Source organism: Capricornis sumatraensis, chromosome 14 (assembly GCF_032405125.1).
Source record: "Capricornis sumatraensis isolate serow.1 chromosome 14, serow.2, whole genome shotgun sequence".
NCBI lineage: Eukaryota > Metazoa > Chordata > Mammalia > Artiodactyla > Bovidae > Capricornis > Capricornis sumatraensis.
Genome location: NC_091082.1, coordinates 15031320 through 15050639, shown reverse-complemented (window position 1 = coordinate 15050639; position 19320 = coordinate 15031320). Strand labels below are relative to the sequence as shown.

The window sequence follows — 19320 nt, the reverse complement described above, 5'->3', positions numbered from 1 at the left end:
AATAAACAACCTATCCTTACACCTAAAGCAACTAGTGTAAGAAGAATAAACAAAACTCAAAGTTAGTGGAAGGAAAGAAATCATAAAGATCAGAGCAGAAAAAAATGAAATAGAGACAAAGAAAACAACAGTAAAGATCAATGAAACTAAAAGGTGGCTCTTCAAGAAGATGAACACAATTGATAAACCTTTAGCAGACTCATCAGGATAAAAAAGTGAGAGGATTCAAATCAATAAAATTAGAAAGGAAAAATAAGTTACAACTGATACCACAGAAACAAAAAGAATCGTAAGAGACGATAACAAGAAACTATAGGCCAATAAAATGGACAACCTAAAAGTAAAATTTAGGATGTTTGTCCTAACTGACTCTCCAGCAACAAAAACCAAAGATCCTGGAGAAATTTGCATCTTCTTTTCACATGCCATTGTTGTTTAGTCACTAAGTCATGTCTGACTCTTTGCAGCCCCATGGACTGTAGCCTGCCAGGCTACTCTGTCCTTCACTCTCTCCCAAAGTTTGGTCAGATTCATGTCTATTGAGTCAGTAATGCTATCTAACCACCTCGTCCTCTGCCACGCCCTTCACACACTGCTGCTGCTAAGGCGCTTCAGTCGTGTCCGACTCTGTGCGACCCCATAGACCGCAGCCTACCAGGCTGCCCCGTCCCTGGGATTCTCCAGGCAAGAACACTGGAGTGGGTTGCCATTTCCTTCTCCAATGCATGAAAGTGAAAAGTGAAAGTGAAGTTGCTCAATCGTGTCCGACTCTTAGCGACCCCACAGACTGCAGCCCACCAGGCTCCTCCGTCCATGGGATTTTCCAGGCAAGAGTATTGGAGTGGGGTGCCATCGCCTTCTCCGCTTCACACACTACCTAAGTATAATTGTTGAATAAGACTTTCTGATTCATGAACGTATCTCGGGTTGTCTGGTTCTCAATTTACACTCTATTTCCACTCTAACTTCTTAACTGGTCTCCCCACCTTCCTCTTCAATGTTCCTTTACCTAGTTAACTCACACGTCTTTCAGCTATTAATTCAAATCTTCTGAGCGTTTTGAGACTTTCCCCACCTCCTCTTTACACACACTCTAGACAAGATCAGACTCCCACACTTGGTTTTTTGATTCTTCATCAACATCCTTCTCCTTCCTTTTTTTTCAGTTTGTTTTTATATATTTGATCAGCACTTGACTTTGAATTTCATGTGGTCCAGGTGAGAGCATTGGGCTTCCTTGGTGGCTCAGATGGTAAAGCGTCTGCCTGCAATGCAAGAGAACTGAGTTCGATCCCTGGGTTGGGAGGATCCCCTGGAGGAAGAAATGGCAACACACTCCAGTACTCTTGCCTGGAAAATCCCAGGGATGGAGGAGTCTGGTAGGCTACAGTCCATGGGGTCGCAAAGAGTTGGACATGACTGAACGACTTCATTTCACTCATGTGACTGAATTTAATGTGGTCCAGGCGAGAGCATACATTTAGTTCACAATTCTTTGCTGTTTCAAGCACAGTCCTTGCCGGTCTGAAGCTCCTCAATAAAATCTACCTGCATTATGTCAAACACGCTCCTGTTGTTGATTCACAGCTAGTATGTGTGTGTGTGTATGTGTGTGTGTGTGTGTGTACATTGTGGCAAATAATGAACTTCCACCTGAGGATTGACTTCCACAATCTAAAATTATACAGGGAGGCAATATACTCATTGCTAAAAGTAAATGTCTTTTTCAGTTATATTCATTAGGTTTAGTTCTAAAATCTCAGGTTGTCTTCTGAACTTAAAGACATATTCATAAATTATCTCCCCTAAAAATAGCTGCTGAAAAATAGAGAAATTATCCAAAAGTTGTATTGGCTGTTAGGGAGTCCCCATGAGCCTACATAATATAGGCTCAGGATAAAAGCAATTATGGCAAAAAAGGAAAGCATAAATCTAGAGATGGCACTATGTAGAGAAGTGTGAAATGAGACCCAAAAGGCAGGCACATGCCTTTCAAAATTAAGTTAAATACCTGTTCCACTTAATCATATTTTCCTGAATGAGATGAAAGGCATTAGTCTTCTTCTAAAAGGTAACTTCTTAAAGAAAAAAGATAGTTTTTAAGAAATAGCTTTAACTGTTCTAAGCATATAGAACTCTCTGTGTTCCTCTCCTTATTGACATAATTCAATAAAATATAAATAAAATTTAATCTATTTTATATTTGGTATGGATGCAGCTTTCCTCAACCAATAAAAATTCAAGAAAACAGATGATTTCCTAAAATGTACCAGGCTTTTATTTTTATCATAAAAGAAAGTACAAGTTTAGAACTATTATCTAGGTAACTCTAAAAAAAAAAGCACTTTAAAAAGTATAAGACTTATGGTAATCTACTTGCTGTTAGCCCAAATTGGGAACAAGAGACCCTTAAAAAGCACTTTCTTCTCTAATATTAAGAATACCTAATTTAAAATATTTAATCCAGAAGACTTAACCTTCTTTTAGTGAGTTTAAAATATGGAGTAACTCTATGGCAGCGTTACTTTGTATTTCTAAACATAAACCCAACAATACTTAGATTTACCATTCCTGTGGCATAATAAGCAGAATCACCAGGATCTTGGAGTCCTAGGATGAATTCTTTGTTCTTTTCCAGGAATAAGCCCAAAATGAAGCTAACATTTCAGAACTGATGCTTTTTATAAGTGATTACTGTATAGGAAAAAAAAAAAAAAAAACTATAGATTTAACAAAAGCTTTCTAGGTGTGGTGAATTTTCATTATAAGAGGTTTGGAAATTATGCATTTTTGTGCATAATGCACAAAATCCTTTTGATTTAATAAATGTGTATGTATATATAGAGTACTGTTATATTTTTGAAAACAGTTGATAAAGACACGGACGGTATTTACGTGACAGAGAAATAAGAATTTTACTGTCAGGCAAGCCTCATGGATATTTTGCCAAGTTGTGACAAACATGAACAGAATGATGATTTAAGTTCAGATCTGCTGTCTGTATGACAGAGGACAGAAGAAATGAACGTCAGGGATTTTGAAATTTTTATCTGCTAACTTTAACACACACTTTAAAGAGTTTTTGCTCACTTTGCTTCTACCTATTAAGTCTTTTGATTTTAAAAAGCTTTGCTCTCCATGATAGTTTAAACCTTTTAAGTTAAAGATTAAGTCATGCTTATTTTAGAATGTCTAGTGTGTACAATCGGAGAAGGCAATCGCACCCCACTCCAGTACTCTTGCCTGGAAAATCCCATGGACGGAGGAGCCTGGAAGGCTGCAGTCCATGGGGTCGCTGAGGGTTGGACACAACTGAGCGACTTCACTTTCACTTTTCACTTTCATGTATTGGAGAAGGAAATGGCAACCCACTCCAGTGTTCTTGCCTGGAGAATCCCAGGGATGGGGGAGCCTGGTGGGCTGCCGTCTATGGGGTCGCACAGAGTCGGACACGACTGAAGTGACTTAGCAGCAGCAGCAGTGTGTACAAACATATATGTTGTATATGTAAATACATACATTATCTGTTTATATATATAGATATAAACCATTCTAGCACAGGGCCTAAATGGCTGGTAACATGTAATTCTTGCTCCTTCAGAACATTGATGACGGCACCTCAGACCGACCCTACAGCCATGCTCTGGTGGCTGGAATTGATCGCTATCCCCGCAAAGTGACAGCTGCCATGGGCAAGAAGAAAACTGCCAAGAGGTCAAAGATCAAGTCTTTTGTGAAAGTTTATAATTATAATCACCTCATGCCCACAAGGTGAGCATTTCAAGAATGGAAATGAAAATGACTTCTCTTTTCCGCTTCTCTGCCCTACTGAATAAGATGACAACCTGGTCACCACTGTAGTGTGGGGAGAGACATCATTTTGAATTTGTCATTGGCAGTGGTTTCCAGTATTGTCTCTTTTACTGTTCACTTAGGGTTTCCCTGGTGGCTGAGAGGTTAAAGCATCTGCCTGCAATGTGGGAGACCTGGGTTTGATCCCTGGGTTGGGAAGATCCCCTGGAGAAGGAAATGGCAATCCACTCCAGTACTCTTGCCTGGAGAATCCCATGGACAGAGGAGCCTGGTGGGCTACAGTCCACGGGATCGCAGAGTTGGACATGACTGAGCAACTTCACTTCACTTCACTTCATAAACCAATAAGAGAAAATTATATGTAGATTTTATATTCAGAACTAGAAATATCAAACAGCAATATTAGAAATGGATTTCACTCCTAATGCAATATCCATTTCTTCATATCTGTCTATAATTTTCTTAAAAGCCTAATTTGAGAGAAGGACCTCATTTGCAGTTCTGCTATTTGGATTTACCTTATATATGTGCTATAAAAAGTTATCACTTATTCATTCTAACAGTGTATCCAACAGCTTACTGAAAGAGTCATAAGAGTTCACGAATTTGACTGACTATATGAAAGGAAAAGGGATTCCCCAGTGGCTCAGATGGTAAAGAATATGCCCATAATGCAGGAGACTCGGGTTTGAGCCCTGGCCTATGAAGATTCCCCTGGAGGAGAAAATGGCAACCTATTCCAGTGCTCTTATCTGGAGAATTCCATGGACAGATGAGCCTGGTTGGCTACAGTCCATGGGGTCTCAAAAGAGTTGGACATGGCTTAATGACTAAAAGACAACAATGAAAAGAAAAGAAATCCTCCCCATGTCACATAAGCCCTTGTTAGCCTTCGTGTTGTAACACACAAGACTCAACCACCATGACCTAGACGTTAATGTCTATGAAGGTCAGAATGAAAATATTATACATCATCTAGCTCTATCTACTTGGAGAACGCAATGGCACCCCACTAGGTCTTATAATCTTTGCTCTCATTTTATAAATGGCAGAAATTAATTGATTACAAAGGTCAGCACCATAAAATCACAAGGGGAAACTATAATTCCGTCTGGAGTCTGTGCTTGTTAAATTACTACTAGCATTTAAAGCCTCAAAGTTAATTTCATATTAAGTTTTAGTTAGAATTTGGAACAAATACAAATGCAAATTAATATTTTGACCAGTTTATGTATTTGTAGATACTCTTGTTACAGTGGAAAATATTTCATTAAATTAGAGAAAAACACCCACACCCTTATTTTTTAGTACATCACTTTCTGTATATTACATTTGACATTTATCACAGGCATACTAAGGCCTTTAGAAGATAACACTTTGGATATTAATTTACTTGATTGTTTTCCTTCTCCTAGGTTTCCAAAATCCAGATTTGTCAATCAGTACATATTTATGGGCTTCCCTGGTGGTTCAGCAGTAAAAAATTTGCCTGCCAATGCAGGAGACGTGGGTTTGATCCCTGGATCAGGAAGATCCCCTGGAAAAGGAAATGGCAACTTGCTTCAGTATTTCTCCCTGGGAAATCCCATAGACAGAGGAGCCTGATGGATACAGCCCATGGGATTGCAAAAGAGTCTGACACAACTTAGCAACTTAACAACAACATATTTATGAGGTAGCTATTTTGATGAAGAGATTCACTAATAAATCATTTAAAGAGCCCTCCTCCACATCTCCTTCTAAACCGTATGTCACTAAGCTAGTACTTTCTAGGTAAGTTAGGGTTGAGTGGCTACATAAATGCAAAATTTTCCAGCGTATCTCCTCCAACTTCAAAATATTCTTTCAGGCACCATTTTCCATCTTCAGTGTTCTCAGAAAAGAACAGGATGTATCAAAAGCTAATTAGTAATCCTCAACTTCCTAACCTAGCTTATTCTTACTTTTTATAAATCTTGCTTCATCCATCATTTTTCCTGTCCCTTCTACCAGCTCATTTTAAATGATGCAGATTTTTACCATCACGAGGCAAACTTCCATCTCATTCTACTACTTTTAGTGAGCTTCTGTACTGATCAATCAACAATCTTCATCTGAAAATTTTACTCTCAATTGTACTCCATTGAAACTGGTCTTTTAAGGGTGAATAACAAATGATCTCCTAAACTGTAAACCCAATTGCTTTTCTCAAGCTTCTTGCTAAACCTGCCATCATTCATATCTTTCATCTAATATTTTTTTCTTAGTCAATCCTAATATTTTATTTTCCTCATAATCAGTAAATCAATCCATCTGTGTTTATTTGGAAACCAAGCATTCTTTTCTTTCTACATTTTCTAATTCATTCATTTCACCTAATTAGGCACTGGTATTATGTTCTTCAGGTGGCACATATAAGAATTTTATAAAGGAAACCAGGGGGAAAAGGTGAGTTTGAAAAGATTTAAAAAGTAGTCAACAGAATGTTACTTTTAAGACTTTATGTTATGAAATGAGAAATTTATATGCTAGATAAGAATCCCCTCAAAACAGAACCTGGATTGTGCTGCTTGATACGGTGCATGCAATAACTGTGAACTGGAAATCAGCGAAGATTATGACAACCATTCGGAAGACTTTCCACCCTTCTCACTTATTCCTCTGTCTGCCCTCATTGCTCTATTCTTTCAAGACCCACAACATAAGCATCTCCATTAACATGGGTCATCTCTTCTCCATTGGTTACTATCCCATCCTTACTGGACTTGCATGCTTTCTTCATCATCTCACTGGAAATGACTGCCAAAGCTTAATAAATCTCTTTTGCGAGTCCCGGATCTTCCTTTTCAGTTGTCTGCATATCACATCTATTTGTCCAAAAATACCTCAAATTCATCATTCCCGAAACAATTTCCATTATTCCATCTATCTTGACCCCAATCTGATTTTTTCCTCCATGTAATTTTTCTTGGTTTTACTGCCTTGTACTGTCATTTGGCTTTAGGAAATCTTAAAATGATCTTTCACATTTTGTTCTCTTCTTCTATCTCAACCAATCTGTTGATGATTTCTTCAGTTTCTACTTTGATGACTTTTCCTGCATTGAATTAGTTTATTCCTCTCACCTGGCCAAAACCTCACTCCCACTTTTCCTTCCTGCTGCAGTTGTGTCTTAGCAGAGCATATGGACTTCAGTGGACTGGCTCTTTGACTTCTGCTTGTGCAGATGTTCCGAACTAATACTCCTAGACTTAGTTACAATTATAGAACTCTCATGTTCAACATCCTGCACCAACTTCCCATTCTAGGTTTCTCTGCAAGGCCCTCACAATACTGTAGCAAACTTATCCCAACAATATTTTCCCAAACATGCCATATGCTGGCCAAGCCTAAATATTAATTCATTCTTCCAATTTTATATGCATATTTCTTATTTTATGCCTTTGCTAATTCTACAAATCCCTGTTGTTCTGCCTTTTTTTTTTTTTTTTTGGTGAAATTATGATCTTACTTTAGTGAAATCACTGGTTCAAGGACTCTGCTTAATAGGTCTTTTCATCCCATGATATAACCTCTCTCTCTGGTTCCTCTGCCTTTTCTAAATCTAGCTTTAATATATGGAAGTCCATGGTTCATGTACTGTTGAAGCATGGCTTGGAGAATTTTGAGCATTACTTTGCTAGTGTGCGAGATGAGTGCAATTCTGCAGTAGTTTGAACATTTTTTGGGATTGCCTTTCTTTGAGATTGGAATGAAAACTGACCTTTTCCAATCCTGTGGCCACTACTATTTTCCAAATTTGCTGGCATATTGAGTGCAGCACTCTCATAGCACTCTCTTTTAGGATTTGAAACAGCTCAACTGGAATTCCATCACCTCCACTAGCTTTGTTCGTAATGATGCTTTCTAAGGCCCACTTAACTTTCCATTCCAGGATGTCTGGCTCTAGGTGAGTGATCACACTATTGTGATTATCTGGGTCGTCAAGATCTTTTTTGTACAATTCTTCTGTGTATTCTTGCCACCTCTTCTTAATGTCTTCTGCTTCCGTTATGTCAATACCATTTCTGTCCTTTATTGAGCCCATCTTTACATGAACGTTCCCTTGGTATCTCCAATTTTCTTGAAGAGATTTCTAGTCTTTCCCATTCTAATATTTTCATATATTTCTTTGCACTAATCAAAGGCAGAGGAACCAGAGATCAAATTGTCAACATCCATTGTATCATCAAAAAAGCAAGAGAGTTCCAGAAAAACATCTATTTCTGCTTTACTGACGCCAAAGCCTTTGACTATGTGGATCAAAACAAACTGAAAAATTCTTAAAGAGATGGAAATCCCAGACTACCCGACCTATCTCCTGAGAAATCTGTATGCAGGTCAGGAAGAAACCCTTAGAACCGGACATGAACAACAGACTGGTTCCAAATCAGGAAAGGAGTACATCAAGGCTGTATATTTCCACCCTGCTTATTTAATTTATATGCAGTGTACATCACACGAAATGCCAGGCTGGATGAAGCACAAGCTGGAATCAACATTGCTGGGAGAAATATCAATAACCTCAGATATGCAGATGAAACCACCCTTATGGCAGAAAGTGAAGAGGAACTAAAAAGCCTCTTGATGAAAGTGAAAGAGAAGAGTGAAAAAGTTGGCTTAAAACTTAACATTCAAAAAACGAAGATCATGGCATCTGGTCCCATCATTTCATGGCAAATAGATGGGGAAACAATGAAAACAGTGACTTTATTTTCTTGGACATGAAAATCACTGCAGATGGTGACTGCAGCCATGAAATTAAAAGATGCTTACTCCTTGGAAGAAAAGCTATGCCAACCTAGACAGCATATTCAAAAGCAGAGACATTACTTTGCCAACAAAAGTCCATCTAGTCAAAGCTATAATTTGTCCAGTAGTCATGTATGGATGTGAGAGCGGAACTATAAAGAAAGCTGAGCACTGAACAATTGATGCTTTGGAACTGAGGTGTTGGAGAAGGCTCTTTAGAGTCCCTTGGACTGCATGGAGATGAAACCAGTCTATCCTAAAGGAAATCAGCCCTGAATACTCATTGGAAGGACTGATGGTGAAGCTGAAACTCCAGTACTTTGGCCACCTGATGCGAAGAGCTGACTCATTTGAAAAAACCCTGATGCTGGGAAGGATTGAGGGCAGGAGAAGAAGGGGATGACAAAGGATGAGATAGCTGGTTTTCATCACTGACTCAATGGACATGAGTTTGAGTAAGCTCTGGGAGCTGGTGATGGACAGGGAAGCCTGGTTTGCTGCAATCCATGTGTTTGTAAAGAGTCAGACATGACTGAGTGACTGAACTGAACTGATGAACCCCCACTGAAATTTATTTGCATCTCATGGGATGTACTTATTATTCCACCTTGTATTATTATTGCCTGTATAATCTTCTCCTGCCTACCCCCATTTCTGGATTGTAATCTCATTGAGAAAAACAAACAAACAAACAAACAGTGCACAGTGTGGTGCTCTTCATCAAATAAGAGCTCAATAAACATTTGTTAAATTGGGTTAGCCAAGCAAAGGTTTGCCAAAAATGAAGGGAATTCATTTTAATAATTCCTAACAGACACACTTTTCTCCCTCAGTGTTTTCTGTACAGATCAGGAGAAGAGGTTGAGAACAATAAAAAGCCAAACAATTCCATTCACTTGCCTAATATAAGCATGCATATACTGGGTAAATTAGACCAGAGGAATTAGTGAAGTGTGTTTAAGCCACCAAGGAAAACATTACTATATTAAAACAGCTTTTTATTATTTACTGGAGAGGCCCAACATAATTAAAGGGGTTTAAGAAGATCTTGCTTTAGCCCCAGAGTGTGAATTATAAGTAGACAAATACTGGGTAAATGCTAGTAGTGTGTTCCACTGGCAGAAAATTTCTAAATAAAACAACTTACCTTATAACTGAGATAACCAAGCAGTATTGTTTCAAAGAGACTTATCAGTGCCACTAAAACCTAAAATATAAATTATACCTTAATGAGAGGATGCAACAAAAATATATATTCTGAATATACTATCAATTTATCAATATATGCCTGTGTATGTGTGTGCATATATGAGTATGTATATATCATATATGATATAGGGATTGACACCATATACAAGGCCTCGTGTCCTTGTCTTTTGAAGTAAAATGGTGACTCAAGAGTTAATGATTGGGAAATATGAAGATACAGAAATAAGGAAAAGCTGTTGCGCTAAAGAACTGGTAACAATTTAGACTATAATTCTGGCACATATCACTGAAATTCCAGTTCCCTGAAAGATACAGATAAAAGCCTGACTGTTTTTACAGGAAGCAGACTCCCTGTCCAGATGAAAACTGCCAACCACAAGAACATAGAACCTAGACTAGTTGAAAGCAGAAGGTTGATCATTCTCAAAACTTCACCTTGATGCCAACCAATCCAAGAATTGTCCACGAGCTGATCCCACCCTGCTTCTTGAACACTATAAAACTCCTCACTGGGGTCATGCAGTCTTCAAGGCATTAGCCCACTGTGGCCCCCTTTGCCTGGCAAAGCGATTAAAGCTACTCTTTTCTACTTCACCCAAAATTCTGTCTCTGTGTTTCTATTTGACTCTGGTGAACAGAGACCGAGTTTCAGCAACAGAGGTGCTGTGTGACACTCTTAACTTCTATATACAAGTGGTAGGGAGCAGGCTGTCCTGGTCACTGCAGTTTAGTTTTTATAATGTCTAATACTCCTCAGTAAGTCTTTTAAAATTTATTACCACAAACGTAAGTGTGGGATTAGAATAGTCAGATGACTGGAATTTGAATAATATGTAAAGACTAGATTTTTTTTAATCACATGACTGCTCCACCATAAAACCAGCCACACGGCCTCCCTCTCAGTTCACCTACCAAGAATGGCAGTTCCCTACAGAAAATCAAAGAATACAAGCTTGGAATTAGAGGGTATTTGCATCCTATCATCCACCTCAAACAAAGGTAAACAGTAACATCCTTGATCATTAAAGCAAATGGTCCAAGATACTTGCAGATTCCGTCTGAACAGACTTCATAAACAACCCCCCTTCTGCAGCAGAGATGGGCATCCTGCCCTGCCCTAGACAAGTTCCCGCCTTTCTCTCTCATCTCTACTCCACATACAATTTCCTCAGCTCAACTCCCAAAGAACAGTGGCTCCAACAGAAAAGACATCCAAATTGTCTTATGTTAAAGACTCTAAGCACTTTGGGAGAGAGGAGCACTAAGCAAGCATCAACATGAAGTATTTAAGATAACAAATACATTTGTTCATAGATTTGTGAGGGTTAAGTCAACCTGTCTGAGAAAAGCAGATGCCCTAGAGTTTTAGATTTTGACTCCTGTTTTAATGAAAATTTTGATATAGGTGAGTATTAAAACATAGGGATAATTTAAAAACATATGAATGCATGACAATATAAGTAAAATAAGTCCGGAAGTGCATACAATAGTCAGACATTATTAAAATAGTAAAGTTGAACTTTTTAGATTTTCCCTGCAAATTTTCTAACTCATGTGTACTATTCTAAAGGTACACATTTTTAGGTGACCTTGAAACCATTTTCAGGATGAATTACTCAAAATCCTATTGAAAAATGAACGTTCTTATTTAAAGATATCACTATTGAGTAAAAAACAATTTGAATGATCAAAATATATTTCAAGGCCATATATAATTATTCAGAAAAATGCTAACTTACTTTACAAGTATCCACCTCACTGATGGATAATATAGGAATCTAACTCAGAGATTAAAAAACTGCATTTTTACTAAAACTGAAATATTTGAAAAGAGTTATTTGTAAGTTAATGACACTACTATAAGATTCACTAAAAAAACATAAAACACAACTTATAAAATAGGAAATATGCAAACACAGTAAAAACTTGATTTCATAGTAATAAACACAATGCACACATAATCAAAATAATTCGTAGTTGCATAGAAAATGTACAGATCTCAGAATCACCCTGATGTTAAATGACGAACCAAACATTTGATCTTAAAGTACTTTAATGTTTGCTTATAAACAGTGAGCCTTAGAGTCTTTCCATTCCTTCCAGACGCAACTATCTTCCAATCTCTAATGCTTTTAATCTTAGGGACTCTACTCTTTGAATAATTTTTGCTTTTGAAAATTAACAGAAACTAAAAAGCATCTGAAGGAAAGAGACAGGAGTAGAGGAGATGTGAAGTTGTAAAAAGTTTGCTAGGCATGAAATTCAACAGAAAAAGGAACAAAGAACGACACAGAGGACTCCAGGAAGCACACCAAATATGTAATTCAGAAGCACTGTTCTCTTCACATTTCCTTACTCCTTCTTCAGGAGCTTTTCAATGCCAGAGCATACTTTTTGTTTTATTTGCAAAATTATCTACTAAGGGACCAAGCTCTTCCCATTGGTAATAAGAGCTATTGGTTCATTTGCTTATTCATTTAACAACTATTCATCAAGATTCCACCATGACCCTGATATTGAGAACATAAGGTAAAAAGGCAAACATGGTTAAGGACTTTTGACTAATTTTTCAAACATGGATGTAACTTAAGAATTTAGGAACACATAAATTAGTTTGGAGAATGTGTTGCAATTTCAAACATTGTTTTACTCAAGCTTTCTGAAGTCTAATCCTGACCATGAGGAAATTCTCAACAGGTAGAATTCAAGGCTCAGGTTAACATAAAGAAATAAAAACTTCAAGATGTGCATTAAGGTTAATTAAACAATAAACAATTTTAATTGTTTATTTTTAATATCAATAATTTTCTCCCCAGTAGTACTGCTCTGTAAAATATGAGTGCATCTAGATATATAGGAATAAAACAAAATTGTACATAACCTGTAAGCCCCATAAAGGTAGACTTCTGTTCACCCAAAAGATATGAGACCTATAAAAAGAATGATAAGACATTAGATTTTTCCAAGTGAAAAAAACATTCATTTTCAAATTTTGATAAAAGCTAAAAATATTTAAATGTTGTTAACATAAAGAGACAATAAAATAGAGACAATATATTAACATCAAAATTAAAATTAGGGGAAAAAACCTTTATATTGATTTAATTTTCGTTTTGGTAATATTCATTTCTATTTCAGGGAAAAAACTCTTTTTTATTTTGTTTTTGGTCTCATACTAATCAAAAGAAAAGACCATGGGCTCTTATTTAAAGAGTGAAAATGCCAGGGGAGAAAAACTCCAAACCATTTGCTAATCAATACTCCACTGAAAAGTCACTTAAATGCCTTCAATAAACTCTAGCATTTTATTATTTTTAAGCAATATTTTGGCAGTACAAATTCAACAGTAGAAATAATCAGAATAAAGTCAGTAACTCAGGTTGAAGGGGTGGCTCAGACTGTAAAGAATTCACTTGCAAAGCAGGAGACCCACGTTTGATCCCTGGATCAGGAAGATCCCTAGAGAAGAGAATGGCAGCCTACTCCAGTATTTATGTCTGGGAAATCCCACGGACAGAGGAGACTGGTGGGGCTACAGTCCACGGGTCACAAAGAGTTGGACATGACTGGAGCGACTAACACTTTCACATTAATATTTGGGCTTCCCTGGTGGTTCAGATGGTAAAGCATCTGCCCGCAATGCAGGAGACCCAGAGTTTGATCCCTGGGTTGGGAAGATACTCTGGAGAAGCAAATGGTAACCCACTCCAGTATTCTTGCCTGGAAAATCCCATGGACAAAGGACCCAAGTAGGCTGCAGTTCATGGGGTCACAAAGAGTCAGACATGACTGAGTAACTTCACTCAGTCTAACTAACGCTAACACTTTCAGATTGTAAAGCACATTAATATTTAGATTTGTATTAATATTTAATGAAATATTTAATATACCACCAAAAAAAAAAACAACTGTGACTGAGGTTAGCATAAAACATTATGCAGAGCAAGGAGTAATTGTCTTTAAATGTGTCTTAAAAGTACTATTATCTTTGATGCTAAAAATTGTTTATAGTCTGCAAAGAACATCATATATTCTAATGTCCAACTAGTTAGAATTTTTCACTGTTTATACTTCGTCCCTATCTACATCATTTAATGCACAGCTGATTCAAATACTAGTCATTCCCAGCAACATACTCTACTCAGGAAAAGATGAAAATAGCTACACTACATTGCCCAAAAAATGCAAACAAAAAAACTACAAACAGAACTAAGCCCACTCACTATAGTGATAAAGTATTCGAGGAATCCCAAAACAGAGTATGTATTTTTAAATCTTTGAATCATTTTATTTTGGGTAATATGTTAAACAAACACAAAGAGCAATAAACTCTTAAAAATTCCTTGTTTAAAAAAGAACTGCAAAATTTAGAAGATTATTCAAAGAAAATACCTAGTATATTCACTTGCTCTTTGGAAGTAAAGCTATGAAACCTAGATAGCGAATTAAAAAGCAGAGACATCACTTTTCTGACAAAGGTGCATATAGGCACACCTATGGTTTTCCCAGTAGTCATGCATGGATGTGAAAGTTAGACCATAAAGAAGGTTAAAGTGCTGAAGAATTGATGCTTTCAAACTGTGGTGCTGGAGAAGACTCTTGAGAGTCCCTTGGACTATAAGGTCAAACCAGTAGATCCTAAAGGAAATCAACCCTGAATATTCATTGGAAGGGTTGATACTGAAGCTTCAGTACTTTGGCCAACTGATACAAAGAGCTGACTCATTGGAAAAGAACATGATGCTGGAAGAGACTGAGGGCAGGAGGAGAAGGGGATGACAGAGGATGAGATGATTGGATGGCATCGTTAACTCAATGGACATGAATTTGAGCAAACTCTGGAAGATAATTAAGCACAGGAAAGCCTGGTGTGCTGTAGTCCACAGGGCTGCAAAGAGTCAGACATGGCTTAGCAACTGAATAACAACAACCACCTAGTACATTATTCTTTGTGATTCCAGAATATAACATTATCTGGATGACTGACTTCTTTTACTCCAAACCAAACTTGTACCATTTCCCACCAAAATAGGTCTTCTTGGCCTTTCACATCTCAGTTGCTGCTGCTGCTGCTAAGTCACTTCAGTTGTGTCTGACTCTGTGTGACCCCAGAGATGGCAGCCCACTAGGCTTCCCTGGGATTCTCCAGGCAAGAACACTGGAGTGGGTTACCATTTCCTTCTCCAATACATGAAAGTGAAAAGTGAAAGTGAAGTCACTCAGTTGTGTCTGACCCTCAGCAATCCCATGGACTGCAGCCTACCAGGCTCCTCCGTCCATGGGATTTTCCAGGCAGGAGTACTGGATTGGGGTACCATTGCCTTCTCCATCACATCTCAGTAAGTGGCACCAAATTTCATTGTGTTTGGTTAGCCAAAGACTTGGGCATCATCTTAGGTACTCTCCTGCCCTCTATCTATAAATACTGAATACATGAGTCACCAAACCTTCCAATTCTTTCCACCAAATATTTGTAAAATGTATCTACTTCTCTTCATATCTATGGCCAGAACCACCTTAATATAAATGATCATTTTCTTGCAATTGTACTCTTGTAAAAGCCAAAACCTGGACTCTACACTTCCTTTTGCTTTCTATATTTTTTTCTCCAAATTTCAACTACACAGATTCCTTCTAAATGCATGTCATATCACATCACCCCACTGAACACTGACACTTTATTTTGTTAAGATAAAGACCAAAACTCTGACCCTGGCACTCTTAGACTTAGTCAACTGTGACACACTGCTTCCTATTGCAGCCCTTTTCACATGTTCTTCCCTCATCAGAGATCTCTCAGCTCATCTTTCTCTCAGGGAAACCTTTCTGGAAACTTCCCCTTGATCAATGCAGCCAAGGAATCTCTTAGGCCATGTCACTCCCCATACCTCTGCCTCCACTCATCTTAGGAGTAACCTTAAATTTGTTTGTAAATGTACCTCTTTAATACTTGTATCCTCACTGAACTGCAAGTTCCGTAAGATGGAGTATATCTCTTTTACTCACCATTATGGGAGAGTGAAAAAGTTGGCTTAAAGCTCAACATTCAGAAAATGAAGATCATGGCATCTGGTCCCATCACTTCATGGGAAATAGACGGGGAAACAGTGGAAACAGTGTCAGACTTTATTTTTTGGGGGGGGTCCAAAAGCACTGCAGATGGTGACTGCAGCCATGAAATTAAAAGACGCTTACTCCTTGGAAGAAAACTTATGACCAACCTAGATAGCATATTCAAAAGCAGAGACATTACTTTGCCAACAAACGTCCGTCTAGTCAAGGCTATGGTTTTTCCAGTGGTCATGTTATCGATGTGAGAGTTGGACTGTGAAGAAGGCTGAGCACCGAAGAATTGATGCTTTTGAACTGAGGTGTTGGAGAAGACTCTTGAGAGTCCCTTGGACTGCAAGGAGATCCAACCAGAACATTCTGAAGGAGATCAGCCCTGGGATTTCTTTGGAAGGAATGATGCTAAAGCTGAAGCTCCAGTACTGCGGCCACCTCATGCGCAGAGTTGACTCATTGGAAAAGACTCTGATGCTGGGAGGGATTGGGGGCAGGAGGAGAAGGGGACAACAGAGGATGAGATGGCTGGATGGCATCACTGACTCGATGGCCGTGAGTCTGAGTGAACTCTGGGAGTTGGTGATGGACAAGAAGGCCTGATGTGTTGCGATTCATGGTGTTGCAAAGAGTCGGACATGACTGAGCAATTTAACTGAACTGAACTGATGGTACTAATGTCTTCCCAAGTACAGTAGTCTAGGCATTCAATACAGACAGATGGATGGAGCCAGGAAAGGCAAAATGTGGATGATGAACTCAGCACCACTCTCCTTTCCAGAACACACCTTATTATGTTCTTAGTAACACTTGAAAAATGAAGCCAAAACAAAGTATGCAGGAACGAAGAGGAACGTATCATATATAGGTTGGGTTTTTTTGTACACAGAAATGATATGCTATAAACTACAAAATAAGGAGATAGGAAATTCATAAAATAAATTTGAAAGCATAACATAAATTATAAAATCATAAAATAAATTGCTAATCATAAGTTTGAGAGCATTTTCAAAAGGAAATTGGTAGTGAATACAGATTTACTAAAAGCTAGTTATCTAATTAATGACATTTTCTTTGATCTGACATGTTTTAATAGGTCTTGAAATATCAGAGTACTTAAATTTAAATAAGCTTTTGAAGAAAACATTTTCAGTACAAGACAGTGTCATGTGGAATGTTTCACAGTCTTTAAAAAAACATTTCTACAAAACTCTAATATGTAAATTTGAATGTGAAGTGACATCGCCAGTGGAAAGTTGTCTTTTACATCCACTTACCAGGCATTAAATTAAATTAAATACACAGGAGGAAAATGTACACATTCTAGCAAAAAGGTAGTGTCCAAACTCTCTTCATAAAATAGATTTATCATGAAAAAAGAATGTGGGATCTGATCTGCATGTTCCTTGAAAACTACCAAAATGAATGAGAGGTGAAACCGAAACTAGCAGCTAGCCTCTAATTCCAAATGAGCTTCAATCCCATTGACAAAAAGGCACTCAGAGGATAGACTTGCACAGAAATATCAATTGCAGTATTACATATGGCAGAATAGTAACTGGAATCTACCTAACCAACAAGAGATTTAAATTAACTTGCTCATCATCAACAACAGCAAAAAGGCCGTCAACAAGAAAAAAAAAGTCATTGATAAAAAGTGACATAGATAACATTATCCTAATTGTATCAACATGACTGTGGTACCTGTATGTGTGTATTGATACAATTTACAGAAGATTGGCAGTCAAAATACTAAAAATACTTTTTTGTATGTATTAAGATGTTAGGTAATGTTTACTTCCTTTTCCTCACCCTAAGTATTTCTATTGCAATAATCATGAATCATTTGTACAATCATAAGAATAGAACAGATTTCACTTTTTAAAACTATAAGAACATAACAACAAGAACGAACATAAAAACAGCCTTTGGGACTTCCCTGGTAGTCCAGCTGCTAAGACTCTGGGCTCCCAGTGCAGGGGAGCTGGGATTCAATCCTTGGTTGGGGAACTAGGTCTACACATGCCACAGTTAAGTCCCAGTGCAGCCAAATAAACAAATACATATGTTTAAAAGTAAATAAAAATAAAATTTATATTATTTAGCCATTTTAATTTATTAATTTATTATTATATAAATAATATTATATACGTGTAATACATTATGGGCTTTCCAGGTGACTCAGTGGTAAAGCATCCACCTGCCAATGAAGAAAACGTGGGTTCGATCTCTTGGTCAGGAAGATCGCCTGGAGAAGGAAATGCCAACCCACTCCAGCATTCTTGCCTGGGAAATCCCATACACAGAGGAGCATGGTGGGTTACAGCAGGTTGTAAAGAGTCAAACATGACTTAGTAACTAAACTACCATCACCATATAATATATAAATAAAAATAAATATTATTTATTTATTATATTAATAATATCATATAAATATTATTTATATGATTTAACTAGGCCTATAGATAAAAATCACATTGAAGAATGATTATGAAAACTGGAAGAACTATATCAAACAATGGAAATAACAGTAGTTAGATATGGAAAGTTAATGACATGCAACCCCAGCCACTCTTGATAGCTTACTTATTTATGGTGAATAAATACCTCTCCTAAAGGTAAGGAAATAGCTGCTGAAAACGTCAGAACTGCTTTGGCAGCAGAGGAGGAGGTCAGGGGTAAAAATGTTAACTGGAAGAATCAAGCATCTGGTAAACACAGAAAAGTTATAGGGTCACTGCGTGGGGCAGAATTCAAATGAAAGACTTATGGGTCACAGCTCAAGAGGAACTTGGGTTGACAGAGCTCCAAACTCAGTAGGCAAGCTTGTATTGTATTAACGAAAGTGTAAGACCACTTAATCAAAGAGGAAAATTATGACACTCTCTTAATCATAACAAATCCTAAGAAATGAGTACTAGGTATGGCCACATTTTAAGGAGGGACAAAATTTAACATAAATTTATCATGTGACCAGGATACTGAAGCATAGTAGAGTCTTGATAATATATTACGAAGATTTCCCAATAACTGAATCCTTTCAAAATGGGTATACTTCCCACTGGGCTTCCCAGGTGATTCAGTGGTAAAACATCTGCCTGCCAATGGAGGAGATGCAGGTTTGATTCCTAGGTTAGGAAGGTCCCCAGAAGAAGGAAATGGCATTCTTGACTGGGAAACCCCATGGACAGAGGAGCCTGGCGAGCTACAATCTATGGGGTCACAAAAGAGTTGGACACTTCTTAGAGACTAAAATAACAACAATACTTCACACCACTGTTGGAGATGTGGCAGAGAGGACTAAATGCTGGGTCTTTGAAATAATAGACTCTTAAAGAGTCTATCCATCAGACACACATGGGCTGAGGTAGAAGTGGCTTTCTATCAATATTATTTTTTTCCCCTTCCATGGTACAGAGCTGGGTGTAAAAAGCTACTCTTTGGCCAAAGGTGACTTTCTTAGCC

General features: G+C 37.7%; 1 protein-coding gene across 3 annotated transcripts in view; it reads right to left on the bottom strand.

Moving 5' to 3' along the window:
* The window catches only part of KCNT2 (potassium sodium-activated channel subfamily T member 2), a 437588-nt gene that overhangs the window by 275032 nt on the left and 143236 nt on the right, over positions 1-19320 (bottom strand). For all 3 annotated transcript variants that reach the window (XM_068985918.1, XM_068985919.1, XM_068985920.1), the window contains exons 4-5: positions 12674-12722; positions 9731-9790 (exon numbers count right to left, since the gene is read on the bottom strand). In XM_068985918.1, the coding sequence (XP_068842019.1) occupies positions 9731-9790; positions 12674-12722 (109 nt within the window). The remainder of the gene's footprint in view (positions 1-9730; positions 9791-12673; positions 12723-19320) is intronic.